The 13,427-nt window shown below is 34.3% G+C and overlaps 2 protein-coding genes across 3 annotated transcripts; one reads left to right on the top strand and one right to left on the bottom strand.

Annotated features, from left to right (window-relative positions):
* Positions 1–210: 210 nt before the first annotated feature.
* Positions 211–2,859, bottom strand: LOC112567567. The gene is made up of 6 exons (XM_025244263.1): positions 2,820–2,859; positions 1,841–1,920; positions 1,363–1,472; positions 1,087–1,254; positions 820–866; positions 211–294 (listed from the first exon to the last, which is right to left on the bottom strand). Exons 2-6 carry the CDS (start codon positions 1,903–1,905, stop codon positions 211–213), a joined length of 474 nt encoding a protein of 157 aa, XP_025100048.1. The 5' UTR covers positions 1,906–1,920; positions 2,820–2,859.
* A 1,831-nt stretch (positions 2,860–4,690) lies between these two features.
* Positions 4,691–8,000, top strand: LOC112568858. Of its 2 annotated transcripts, none has more exons than XM_025246373.1 (6): positions 4,691–4,765; positions 5,850–5,928; positions 6,265–6,383; positions 6,912–7,079; positions 7,285–7,331; positions 7,818–8,000. In XM_025246373.1, the coding sequence occupies exons 2-6, from the start codon at positions 5,870–5,872 to the stop codon at positions 7,836–7,838; spliced, it is 414 nt and encodes a 137-aa protein (XP_025102158.1). In that variant the 5' UTR covers positions 4,691–4,765; positions 5,850–5,869; the 3' UTR covers positions 7,839–8,000. The 2 variants fall into 2 exon arrangements, with proteins under 2 accessions (XP_025102158.1, XP_025102159.1); XM_025246374.1 differs by having other exon boundaries at positions 4,692–4,765; positions 6,274–6,383.
* The last annotated feature ends 5,427 nt before the right edge of the window (positions 8,001–13,427 follow it).

Below are 13,427 nucleotides of genomic sequence, written 5' to 3'. Positions count from 1 at the left end.
ATGGTTTTGTCGTTACCACAATAGCATAATATAAATACACCAGAGGTCAGGAATGAAATGGTGGAGAGATATCAAAGCCACGACAGAAAAGAAAACAAGAACTAAAGTCACTAGCATCAGAGATGAAAAAGCAGATGATGTGCAGTGAAACATCACGCCACTAAAAGACAATAAATAAACAAACATAAATTTGTTTCGACAAATTTGAATTTATTTGGAGTTTCTTTTGCATATGATGCAACAGATGTCAACATCCCGCGATGTTTTCAGCTCTGTTTTGAAGTAGCTTTTCGCCTGGAAACATAAAAAATACATGCAATCACATATTGATACATCGTCTATGAGGTAAAGCTTACTTTTCTTCACTCCTTATGGAGTCCGGTACACTTTCCTGCCAGCTGGATCGACTGAAGTTTGCTGCGTTGATCAGGCATCGAACCAGGGCGCTGTCTGTTTGGACACCACAACTCTAACCACTCGGCTATCCGCCTTCTCGTCTTTACGTGAATATTTGGTTTAAAGTCTTTTACTATTTCATCGCTAAAAGTGGTTTTTATTTTTAAGGACTATGAATAAACTTTTAGTTTCTAAAAATGCAGTTTGAAGCAGTCGGTGCAGATGATCTTGAAACAAGAAACATAAGACCACAGAAGGGGTTATTTAGTTTTTGACTAGGCAAATTACAGTTAAAGCTCATCTGTTATTCCCAAGAGGTAATCTCTCTTGATAAATTATAGTCTTTCATTTTTTATAACATTATCATCTACCTACCCTTCTCTGTCAGAATGTCACCGAATGTCTACAACATGACGATCTTACCTGATGGGATGCGTTTTTATATTCTCCTAAAATTGCTTTCCTGTTGTCTGAAAAGGTAAATACAATCGAGATGCTTAGGCAGAGCGACATACACCTAAAAAATTATTTTAACCACTTCTCAATTTACAAAATCAACAAATTTGAAATATTGATGGACATGAACAACAAATCCTTCATTTAAAGTTTACTTTATGACCTCTTAAATTATATCGTAATACGCTTTATTTCTAGGTCCGACAGAACTAACTTAGAAGGAAGATTTCTCACTGTCCACATCCATGATGCTGAAAAATGCGCATGTCACCGATGAATCGATGACACCGTCGACTGCAGAGTCCAGGGTGTCCGCAAAGTCAAATGCGATTTGAGCTTGAAGAGGAGGAATATCTGGAGAACACTTATCAGCGAACTCTTCAAAGCTCCAGACTCCATCATCTGTAATTAAAAAAAAATTCAATCTCGTGTTAAATTTTTCTGAGTTGACGTGAACACCGACGATCACTAAAACAAACATTTACGAACAAGAAAACATCGAAAAAGTACCATTCGTATCAACGTCCCTGAAAGTTGTGAAAGTTTCACTGAAATGGAGGATTCCATCGCCATTAAGGTCGAACGCTTTGAAATTCTCGACATCTACCTCGTTGGTAAAGCTGAAAGTATCAAAAAATGAAATTCTTTTTCAATTTGATGATATTATGAACTTTAATGAAATGGACTGAGAAAGTTGATTTTGCTGCAACTGAAAGTGACATTTTTTTTTGTTTATTTGCATGTTTGCTGGTGTTTTGTGCACATCTATGCTTAGTTCATTTTTCTTACTTATAGAACTAGTTTCTGCAAGAAATTAAAGTTTTGTAAGTATGATTTTCATGCATTTTACTAAAGGCTCCTGATGCATTTCCTTCACTTTTCATCGAGTGTCTACACATAATAAAATCTGATCAGACCTGACAACATCTTATTTTTTTCACATCTCGTATGAGAAAATATAATGCTTATCTGTTATATAAATTACTACCCCGTGTGAAACACAACTTCACTATGTGCAGTAGCCAGAAGTCCAAAAAGGATGATGATTCTCATTCTGATCCGATTTATCTGCAAAGTGGGTAGTAAGAAAATAAATGTAAAATTATATTTGTTATTTGATATCTCTGTAAACCTTTTCTTTTAGAGATATGTTCTTAAATGCACATTTACTTGACGTGAGTGGACAACTTTTTTAATTACTTATGTGATTATATCATCAAGTGAAAAATGTATCTGCAGGTATTTGTGTGTAGTCATGGTATGCTTTGAAAAGAATAAACATTAATATTGACATAAAAAGCGGATTATTTCGTTAAAAAAGTGAGAAAGACTTTAGAGAAAAAGACACAAACCACAACATAAAACAAAAGTCATGATCACAATTTCACGTGAAACATTTCACGTAAAGCACATAGTAAAAATGGAGAAGAGAGGTGTGACAGAACTTTTGCTCTTCAAACGAGACAGTCTTCCTAAGATATTTTTAGTGTTTATGGAGATGATTACAAAAATCACGTCATATAAACTCATTTATAGATCAGTTTAATAACGAGTTATTTAAAAAATTATAAATAAATACTCCTATAACCAGTTTATTATTAATATGATAAATTGGTTATGATTTTTTTTGAATTGGTGTGGGATTAGTATGTTTAGTTTAAAGTGTTTATACTTCTCTAAATAATAATAAAATTTAAATGTTGATAAGTATTTTTATTATAAGAAAAGTTGTTTAGAATAGACATCGACGATGAAAAAGAAAGTGACTGCAAAAAGAAAAGGAGTACAACGGATGCTCCATGCAGAGCTACTGACTACTAGCTACAACATGACTTTAAATACATTAATCAGTCATTAGTTTGACTGTGTTAAAGTTTTGGCAAAGATGACTTAACACTTCATTACCTGTACTTTCAGATGCTATGTAAAATATTTTACTTTTATTTACTATTTTCAATTTACTTACCACTTGAAGTGCAGAGATGTGAGCAGAACCAAGAACTTGAGCTCTGGTTGTGTTTTAGGAAGATTTCAGGACAGTTTATATAGTCTGTGGATGAGTAACCAGACATATGTCAGGATTAAGCCTGATAATTATTATTCACTAGACTTCTTATTTGATTTTGACAGGTGACCGCATGCTCAACCTGAAATCGAAGTTGTGTTGAGATTATTGAGGTGAATACAAGGTATGAGTGACAGCGTGGCAGTAATATTACACAAATGTTTCTTCTTTTTTCGTTCTTGTTTTTAAAATTTTAAAGCCTAATACTGTGTGGACATCTGTGGGAGAAAGACCTCTTTCCATACATCTTTGTTTCCGAAGAAGCTTGATTTCAGAAGATGAACACAGAAGTCATGCGGACGTATAAACTGGAGTTGGGAGAAATACCGAGGGCCAGTGCCAGAAATGATGGAATAAGTCAAAGAATGATAGCTGATCTTTTAATATTTTTAAAATTCTGTTTCAACTCTTGCAATTTTTCTGGCCAAGTTATGCTTTTTGCTGCTCGCTACTTTAATCCTAGGTTCCGAACTCAATCAAATAAACATAATCTTGCAGGGGAACCAGATGTGCACTAACAAGACTTTAGTCGACAACAGTTTCCTCTACAAGCTCACGTGCGTCCACACCAGTTCTATTATGGACAAAACATTTAAAAATATGTGACATAAAGTACAAACATAAACATTTACTTAACATACGAAAGATGCAAGTACAGATAAACAACATAATAGTATTCCCGTACTATCCATACTATACATATTACAGTGGTGGTATTCCCGTTAACACCACAATGTCCTTTAACCACACTCGGACAGTGTGGTCCAGTGATGCCACTTCTACACCATCCTCACCTTCCCTCGCAGCTGCACAGAGGTACACCGGGAGTAACGTTACTTTACAGCTTCATAGGTCATAGGTTAAATTTTGCTTTTGCATTTCGCTACTTTAACTGACATCCCAACTTTCCGATTCCTGTCAAACAAACTGGAACTGAATACTCCCCTTAATTATCAAGTTACAATAGAGAGATTAAACATTGAGACCGTGTTAACATTGCTGAAATAATTCGCACTTTGGGTGACGGAACTAACAAATATTATACTCTCTCTTTTATAAACAAATTCATGTCAAGATTAATATAAAGTAAAAAAACATCCGCACTATGTTTATTTCTGGCGTTTGAAAGATGACCTCTGTCTGAATCTGAAATCGAACATTTCTAGACAAGATTGATGTCAACAAGATTGATGTCAACAAAAACTTTTGGTAACAGCGTGGCGGTATTTTTAAAATAAATATCTGACTACATTCATGTGCTAGGATAAACAATTTTAGTTGGTAACAAGGAGTGAATTTAACTAAATAAATTTCTCCTAACAACTTTTAATCTTTTTCAAACTGATTTTTTAATAAAAATTGTATTCTTTTGAAGTGAGAATTAATAGCATCGTGGAGACATCAGTACTTTAATGTCTTTGAGAGTTGTTGGTATTTCAGTCCACTGCTCAACTGCAATCGAAACCGATGTGGTGATACTGCAACATCTGGTTCATATTACTCACATGACCGGTCAACCAAACCACGATCCTGCATTTTTCTTACCGTTAGTAATCTCTTTGATATCATAGGGGTTTTATTTGGCTTCCCAGTGTGTTTGAGGAGGTACATTGTATTGTGATATTGTCCCAGACAGACTGTTGTTGATGTCAACACGAGTTCGACTCCAAGTTCCTGAAGCGGTCATCTGTCAGATTAAGTGAAGCCTGTGGGAAGTTTGCTCAAGTTTTATCCTGATTTACGGACTTGTTGATTCAGAAGCCAGGTATATAGTTTGTCCTGGCGGCATTCTCAGACTCACCACTGCTCAGACATTCCCAGTCTGCTGACTTCACTGCAAGTAAGGCGGTAAGTACTCTGTAAGATGGAAATTCAACTTCTAAAGTTTATTTGCTTATAAAGCTTGTCTTGAACATCAAGTGATTCAAGCGGCTTTTACACATAGTACGACATGTGTACATTTACTTAGAAATATAAACTAGTTAGTTATCTCGTTACAAATTACGCCACTGAATTTTCAAAATCTGCAAAAGGTTTTATATGTTTAAAGCAATGCACACGTCTGTTTATAAATTTTATTCATATTCAGAAACGAACGCATACAGTTTTCATAATCTTATACATGGACTTATCTAAGAATAGAAAAATTTATATAATAGGTTGTACTCAAATCCCTAAAAACTGCTTTTAAATTGATTCAGGGTTTTGAAAGGTATAGATGACCTGTCCTTTTGTTAGGTCACTTAACTGATTGTTTGATAGACCTGTTCTCTTGTATTTAACTGCTCGAGTACGCTTTATTCACCATCTCTATATCTGAAGCGCTAAGCATACTCTTCTGATGTTTAACAAGAGAGTACGCAAATGACTTAGTTGTTAATTATATTATTCCACCTATTGATGAACACAAACTCTCAAATATTTTTTCTACTTTAATAAAGCTGTCTATGCAGTTTTTGGCTGAAAGAAAATTTTAACAAAAAGGTTGACAATTCTCATTACTTATCTTAACGATTTATACTCTTATTTTATACCTGTTACACAACAGGTCTCCCTTCTACATTCTTTTAAGTATTAAATTAATTTTGTTTAAGATAAACAACTCTTAGCATTGCTTTTTTAATATCCAAAGACAGAGATAATCATCGTTTTAAATATGAGATTTTGCACACAGACAAAGAAATTTGTTGTTCTTTATTGACATATTTTATGATAAAACGCTTTTGCAATTAAACAACTATTCTTAGTAAACATGGTGACTTTAGTACTTCACTGGAAATAATTTGCTTCATAGAATGTTCTACCTTATCGATATTGTTCACACTGGCATCGAAAACTCTTCTTTTTAGAATATTTAACTGAAAGGAAAACCTGTCCACAACATTGTGTCTTACTTTACAAATTTCTGTGGTTTCGTTTTGTGATTTTTCAGATTAACCATAGTTTTGCATAATGAAGATCGTCCTCCTTTTTGGTCTTCTGGCTACTGCGTTCGCCATCGATTCATCGGGGTAAAAATCAACACTTTCACATTTTATTCAATTGTAGTAACACATCTTAATGAATATTAATAGTGAATATTAATAGCTCTGAAAAATGATAGCTAACCTAAAAACTTGACTATCCGTTTTTAAGAAGAGTTTGGAAATCTCTCTCTCATACTAATATTTATACACAAATATTCATAAATATATATACCTACACACATAAACACCCAAACATATATATATATATATACTAGCATCCCACACACTTAAGCGATGAATAGCATTAGCAGAAAGGATGAAACATCATATAAAAACTTAACAAAAGCTTTATAATTCAAACTAGTGAAAATATATTTTCAGTCCTTTCAGCTACAGCACAAAAGAGATCCGAGTAGTGTTCGATTTTCTGGACAGGAACATGGATGGAATCATCCACCAGAGTGAACTTTTTACAAAGTTTAGGAAGGATGATACAAACGGTATTTTTTCTTCACTGCTGCCATCATCATCATCATCATCATCATCGTCGTCGTCGTCATCATCATCCACCAATGTGTTTTTTTCAACTGTTTTTGAGTGTTCGCGTTATTCACTGTCATGCATTATCCTCTTTTTCTCACATTCTCTCACTAATATCATTTCGAGGTGTTGCTGCCTGTATGTCGGTACATTTAAACGTTTGTAGAAATCTCACTCTTCTTGAGGGTCGGCAAACACACATGTCTGTGTGAGGGTGAGCGTTAAAAGTAGCTTCATATTTATTATGTTTAAATAATAAATTTATATATATATACACACTTTATATGCCTTTGGATACATGCATATTCTTTCGCAAATGAACAACTTAAATACTGAACGATGATCGTAGTACAGTATATGGAGGTAAGAAAATAATGCATAATTGCTTGTGATAAAAAAAGTAGGATAAATGAGCTAAAACAGTTCAAAATAAAAGAAGAATACATTTCCTATCGTAAAAATACGTTTTAGACAAATCTCTGTCACAGACGATAAAAAGGTGAGCTATGAAGAATTTACTGCTGGGTTCCCTCCTGAGATACCATCAAGTCTAATCAACGGTACTTTTATCTTCTTCGATGGAATGGACGACAACGTTGACGGCGTTCTGGATCCATCCATCGTTTGCCGCCTTTTCGCCTTCCTGGATGCTAACAGTGAGAGTCACACCCCTCCTCTATCTCTCTGGACATGTAAAATAATGAGCAATAAAACACAACTGAGTTGGGCATATGTTAAACGTGTAACAAAATATTTGTTTTATAGACAACTGCTTTTCAAAAGCATCGACTTTGAATGTTTTATAGTTCAGAATTAAGAAACCACGTTGATAAAACATTTAAATTGTATTTTTGGTTCCAGACAACAGGAAAGGCGTATTTGGGGAGTTTAAAACTGTTGTTGATCAGGTAATATTCTCATAATACGACAGTAAAACAGATAAGTGCAAAGACTGAGACTTATTATAAAGAATGAAGAAGAGGTAGAGCTAGAAATGATGACAAAAAGAATAAGATGCCAGGACATGTGTGTGAATGAGAACTAGTCTGTTAGCTAGAAGGTTTGCTACAAAATAAAGTGCACAAGATCTGTCGGGGAAGATAAAAAGACAGGACTAGACTGCAATGTCCACTTGTTTACTCCACATACAATAGTGTTGCCTGATGGTTTCAAGAATTATTGTCGTGATCATTGTTTCTGGAAGGTCGCTACAAACTGCAGGTCACGCGTTTTTTTCTGTAAAACTGCAGGCTATCGCCTGACTCATTGGACTTAAATTAATAAATTTAAATAGTGGCATTTAGGAGATCTTGTATTAAAAACATGCAGATGTACCATATAATTGAGGGTAGTTACAAATATGATTACATGTAATTATGTTCTGATGTTGCCAGGTGCTCAGCTCCATCTCCTAAGCGCAAAGACCTGATCAAGAGATTAACATGCTGACGCTATGATGTCAGGACTAGAGACTACAAGTAAATAAAAGATATTATCATAAAATTAACAGGCTGCTGCAACGATGTCAGGACTAGAGACTACAAGTAAATAAAAGTCAAATTTCGAAACCAAAAAAAGTGTGTTTTAGTGTTTTTTTTGAGACTGCATGTAATGGACTCATTATCACTGATGTTAATGAAATTTGTTCTTCTCAATCCTTCGTTGGGCAGCTATCAGGAGAACCAGTAATTCATATGGGTTTTAAGTACTGTGTACTCTTTCCTTCAGTTGCCGTTAAAAGGCATGCAAAGCTTCTTTATTCTTTACATTATCTTTGTGTCCCTTTCATACTTTGACAGACTCTGGCGTTCACCTACACTCCTGGACATTTCTTTCGTCACAAAATAACTCTACTATTTTGAAGTCCTGTTTATAATTAATAATTTTAACTAATGAAGATACACAAAAAGTATAAAAAATTATTTCATAGTAAACATACATCACTTAATCCATACCACTACCTAAGATATACCTAAGATATATTATTACTACTTATTACTGATCTCTAATTCTGTCATGAGAGAAAGTTACTGTTCTTGATGATTAACCTAAGAGTAATGAAGTGTAAAGCTCTGCACAACACTGCTTACATTGTATATATTGTCTATAGGGACGAATGTTCCATAAATTTATATACATGTAACTCAACATTTACAACTATTCTTAAAATGACACAAACAATCATACAAACAAAACACAACTGACGTGTCCACTCGGGGACAGACGTTATCCACTAAATGACTCTGAGCACGAGCGACCTTTACCTTCTGACATATCTAACGCTGCTCTTGGGGTTAGACGTTGTCTTCCTGGGCCGTATACTCCAGGAGACCAGTACAAACAAAACAAAACAAAACAAAACAAAACAAAACAAAACAAAACAAAACAAAACAAAACAAAACAAAACAAAACAAAACAAAACAAAACAAAACAAAACAAAACAAAACAAAACAAAACAAAACAAAACAAAACAAAACAAAACCTCTTCAGATATTTTATGGCATTCCACTATCTAAAAAAACAAAACAAACTCCGATTAGTCATTCATCAAGTGGGTTGAGCCTTTTTATAAAATTTAGGCAGGATGATGCAAACTCTTTCCACACTGCTGCTGTCATCATCATCATCATCGTCATCGTCGGCGTCGTCGGTAGCATTATAAGCGTTATTCACTGTCACGTATTATCCGCTTTTTATCAAATTTTCTTACCGTTACTATTTAGAGCTAATGCTGCCTGTATTTAGGTACATTTCTGTAGAAACATTGCTATTCTAGAGGGTTGGCAAATGTGTGCATGTGTGTGCGTGCGCGTGTGCGTGTGCGTGTGATCCGGCAGCCTACTAGAAATAGCAAGAGGATGCAGGTGGTCGGTGTGCTGGAGGTCTCTTGATATTCAATAGTAGTGAAAGGTATAGTTTCTATAAGTCAATCAAATCTGTGACTCACAGAGAGATGTATTTGAGCTTAGATGCTAATAGTTTCATCAGAAATGCATTAGTGAGAATTCGATTTGGTATTTCAGATATAATGACACATACTTTAAGATATTCTGACAATAATATAAGTAAAATATGCCCTATGTGTCAAATTGATGAAGAGGATGAGTTCTATTTTATACTATGTTGTCCATGCCTGAAAGATCTGAGAAAAAAATTCATTCCGACAATGTACTACACTAGACCAAATAATTCCAAACTGCAGATGCTCATGTCAAAAAGTTATGAAACAATACTGTCCAATCTTGCCAAGTTTTTATATTTAGCGGCAAAGAAAAGAGATGCTATTCTACGCTAATAACACTGTATCTATTGTGTTGCATGAATCCTTTTGAATGGGCCCAAAGGCCTAACAAAATAAACTATTCGTATTCGTATTCGTATAGTCATACAAAGGATTACAAGGTGAACACAAAATCCAGCATGATATTCGACAAACTAATCCTGGTTCATAATGAAAGAAACGTAACATGAAGTCAATCTGTCTTGTAAATATAATATATAAAGAGAAGATTCCTGATTTAGGAGAGTGCATGATTTCTTAGTCTCAGCTAAGATGTTTGCTTTCCCGTGATTCGTACTGTAAGTCTGAGAAAAAGTAGTATCTTTATAAGAAAGAATTAAACAGTTTCTTCCTCACTTGTGAATAGTGACAAAACAAGGTTGTAACTTAATTAGAAGCAAAGATTAAAATTGTAAACAGAATTGTAATAGCAGATTTGGTATAATTTTTGTCCCTGATTTATAGTGGTGATTTTGGCATAATTGTAAATAGAGCACTGAGAGCTGCAATCATTTTATTAAGACTGATTGTTTAACAGGAAGAAAGAAATATCTTCCATAACCATAAGGCATTATGACTGTATTTTTTTTATGTAGATTTGTTTATTAAAAGCACCTTTGTCTTCCTTATTGTAACTTCTTGGTGTCTAGCATTGAATTAAGGATATCTTACGTTTGCCTTTCAGTGTAGCAGTGATGAGCCACTAGGATAATCGCTACTTCTTGGTGGTGAAGACCATCTCTTTAACAGTATAGTACCTGTGATTTGGAGTAGCTCTTACACAACTTTATTTAACTGACCAATTGATTCGTTAACACTATGTCTCGACACTTAGCTTAAGCACCGATTGTCTTTCATAATATCATTGTCTTTCTACACAAACCTCTGTCACTGCACTATTGTAACACTATTAAAAATTATATTGTTTTTTATAATAAAATTATACAATATAATAAGTATTTGGAAACTGTAAGATGCATTGTTTAATGAAAATGTAATGAGTTTTGTATTCTTACACCTAATTATATTAGCATAAACATGTCACTGTTAAGTTGTCCCCTGTCTTCTAGTCTTTAGTCTTACCATTTCTATTATGTGATATGTAGTTTAATGTCAATGTCGTCTATATTGTCTGTTTAAAGATTTTATGCCACAACATGTTTTATTGCATTTAAAAAAGATTTTCTGAAAGCCCGTTTCGTCGTTCGCTCTATTGCCGTCATAGCAAAATATAAAAATACATCATAGATAAGGAATAGAACCTTAGAGAGAAATAAAGTGATCGACAGATAAAAAAAAAAAACGAAAGAAAAAGTTAGCATCAGTAACAAAAAACCAAAACAAAACAAAACAGAAAAGCTGATAACATGCAGCGAAACACCACGCCACTAAAAGACACAATGTAAAGCATTCGTTATTTTTTCGACAAATTTATTTGGAGTTTTTTTTTGCGCATTATCGCAAGAGACTGTCAACACCTCGCGATATTCGTCTCTTTTCGAGCTTAGTCGTATGCCTAGCACCATCAAGCGTAATACAAGCAATCACATCTGTATATACCGTAATATTTCATTTATACATCTTTTCAAGGTAAGGTAAAGGTTGTCCTCGAACACTTTTAGGTATTCGAACTCGAATTCGAAGACTTTATTTACTTAAGTTCATTTCAGCCATTGTCACTTTTATGAATGGATGAGAATGTTAGCGGGAAAAGGGTTAACCGTGACACAAAGTATTTACTGAAAACTGCTCAACCATAGAAATTTCGGCTAGAACGGGGTTGGAAAGGAATTCAGGCCCGGGATGGTGAAGGAAGAAGACGTGTCTGAGTCACATGTAAATGTCCCGAGTTGAGATCACAGAGTAGACCAGGGTAGTGTCCATCCACGCTGGATGCGGCGCGATACTGAGTAAAATTTATTTAAGTGCAAAGTTGATTACATTTTACATCATTGAACCATCTCTTGCTGAACATGAACTCTCAAAAAATTTTTACATTGATAAAGTTATATATACAACTTTTGGCTCTACGAAAAAAAAAATCAACAAAGAAGTTGACAATTCTGGTAACAAGTCTCTTCTCAACTGCCCTCCTTAAACAAACGATTTTTAAAACCCATTTATAATCTTATTATATACAGAAACATACCAGTACACATATCTATAGATATATTTAAACACATTTATAGTATTCGAAAACCAACCCATAAACTCGTTTATTAAACGATCTTCTATAAATATCCCATAATTTTAGTCATGAATCAGAAAGGGAGATAAGCACTACTGTGATGTCAGTCACCGCGTTTGATGCAGTCTGATGTCAAGAACATATGATAATAAACACTAAGGCCTTACGATTAGTAAGACAACAAGAGGTACAGACGAGTGATTATCTCACAACGTAGCAAGATGTCACAGGTTGGTAGTTTATCTAATTAGCCATCACCTGAAAAAGTAAATTAGCCTGTAAAGGTTAACACATTAACATCTGCTGAAGGGAGATAAACCTTCAATTAGCACAGTGTTGAAATAAAATTAAAAAATGTTCAACTGTTGTGCTCAGTTACACACTAATTTTTTAAAAGTTTAATTGGAAAATGCAAAAATGTATTTTTTAAAACAAACAGTAAATCAAATAATTATTACTTCTCTTTTCTTCGTAAACCATTGAATGTGTCAATACCGACAAGCTGTTGCTGTTGATTTTGTCTTCTCACTAAAAGAAAAATAAGCACATGACGTTAAGAACGCATGCGGTGACAGTCGTTCAGCCTGTACATTGACTGTTTTCAATCATGTTTTACTTTCTATTAAAGCATAAATAAACACAACTGAGTTTAAATAATCGTAGTTTAATGATTACTTTCACCTTGTTTCAACGATGATTGTGACGATGGACCATCGGCGATGGACGTTTCTACTCTCCCTTTCATGTAATTTGAGATTAGTGGCTGTATTGTGTGTTTGGCATAGTTATTTGCCGTAAATGACAAAATAAACTGGACATCAGAACAAAGACAAAATGTGCATGGCTTGCTAAAATAAAAGGAAAACAAGAAAAGATTAACCATACAAAAAAGTTGAATTCGAGAACAGGATAAACATTATTGTTTTGCTCAATCTAGTTTCAGATGCATTTTTGAAAAGCTCGTCTAATAAGTCGTATTTCTGGCACAAAGCTTTAAGCAGTATATCATGGCTGAACTGACACAAAAATGTCTCGTAGGAGTCATTTATCTTTTATTTGTCTTTTATATGAATATTTAAAACCGCGCAGCAGCAGCAGCAGCAGCAGCAGCAGCAGCAACAACAACAACAACAACAACAACAACAACAACAACAACAACAACAACAACAACAACAACAACAACATACTTACGCAGCAAGACAACCCCTTAAAAAACAAGCACGTAACAAAAATCTTTCCTCCAAGCACATATCGTCTCCACTGAAGTCTTTTTCTTAATACAGTAGATACTTGGCCGCATATGACCAATCGTTTGCCTTTAGGCTGATGATGTGTTTGGTAAAGAGCGGAAGCTGTTGTAGATACAATGAGAAACAATATGCGCAGATCCAAATAAACACGAAAACTACGAAACCTGCACATATAACAATATTATTTGTTCATACATGTGTTATTTTATGGACAACATAATTAATTTTTATGTACGTTATTCAATGCGTTGACAGCAAGTCGGGAACACTCATTAAGATACACAAA

This window comes from Pomacea canaliculata, linkage group LG7, assembly GCF_003073045.1.
Source record: "Pomacea canaliculata isolate SZHN2017 linkage group LG7, ASM307304v1, whole genome shotgun sequence".
Lineage (NCBI taxonomy): Eukaryota > Metazoa > Mollusca > Gastropoda > Architaenioglossa > Ampullariidae > Pomacea > Pomacea canaliculata.
This window is presented reverse-complemented; position numbering and strand designations above follow the sequence as displayed.

What these genes read in the sequence shown, in the direction of transcription:
- LOC112567567 (XM_025244263.1), bottom strand. Translation starts at nt 1,905, where the DNA reads ATGAGAATCATCATCCTTTTTGGACTTCTGGCTACTGCACATAGTGAA. An exon ending in GAAGTTGTGTTTCACACGGG is followed by an intron (nt 1,473 to 1,840) that starts GTAGTAATTTAT and finishes TGATACTTTCAG; the next exon opens with CTTTACCAACGAGGTAGATG. An exon ending in ATAAAAACGCATCCCATCAG is followed by an intron (nt 295 to 819) that starts GTAAGATCGTCA and finishes TTATGTTTCCAG; the next exon opens with GCGAAAAGCTACTTCAAAAC.
- LOC112568858 (XM_025246373.1), top strand. Translation starts at nt 5,870, where the DNA reads ATGAAGATCGTCCTCCTTTTTGGTCTTCTGGCTACTGCGTTCGCCATC. An exon ending in TTCGCCATCGATTCATCGGG is followed by an intron (nt 5,929 to 6,264) that starts GTAAAAATCAAC and finishes ATATATTTTCAG; the next exon opens with TCCTTTCAGCTACAGCACAA. An exon ending in TTAAAACTGTTGTTGATCAG is followed by an intron (nt 7,332 to 7,817) that starts GTAATATTCTCA and finishes TGATGTTGCCAG; the next exon opens with GTGCTCAGCTCCATCTCCTA.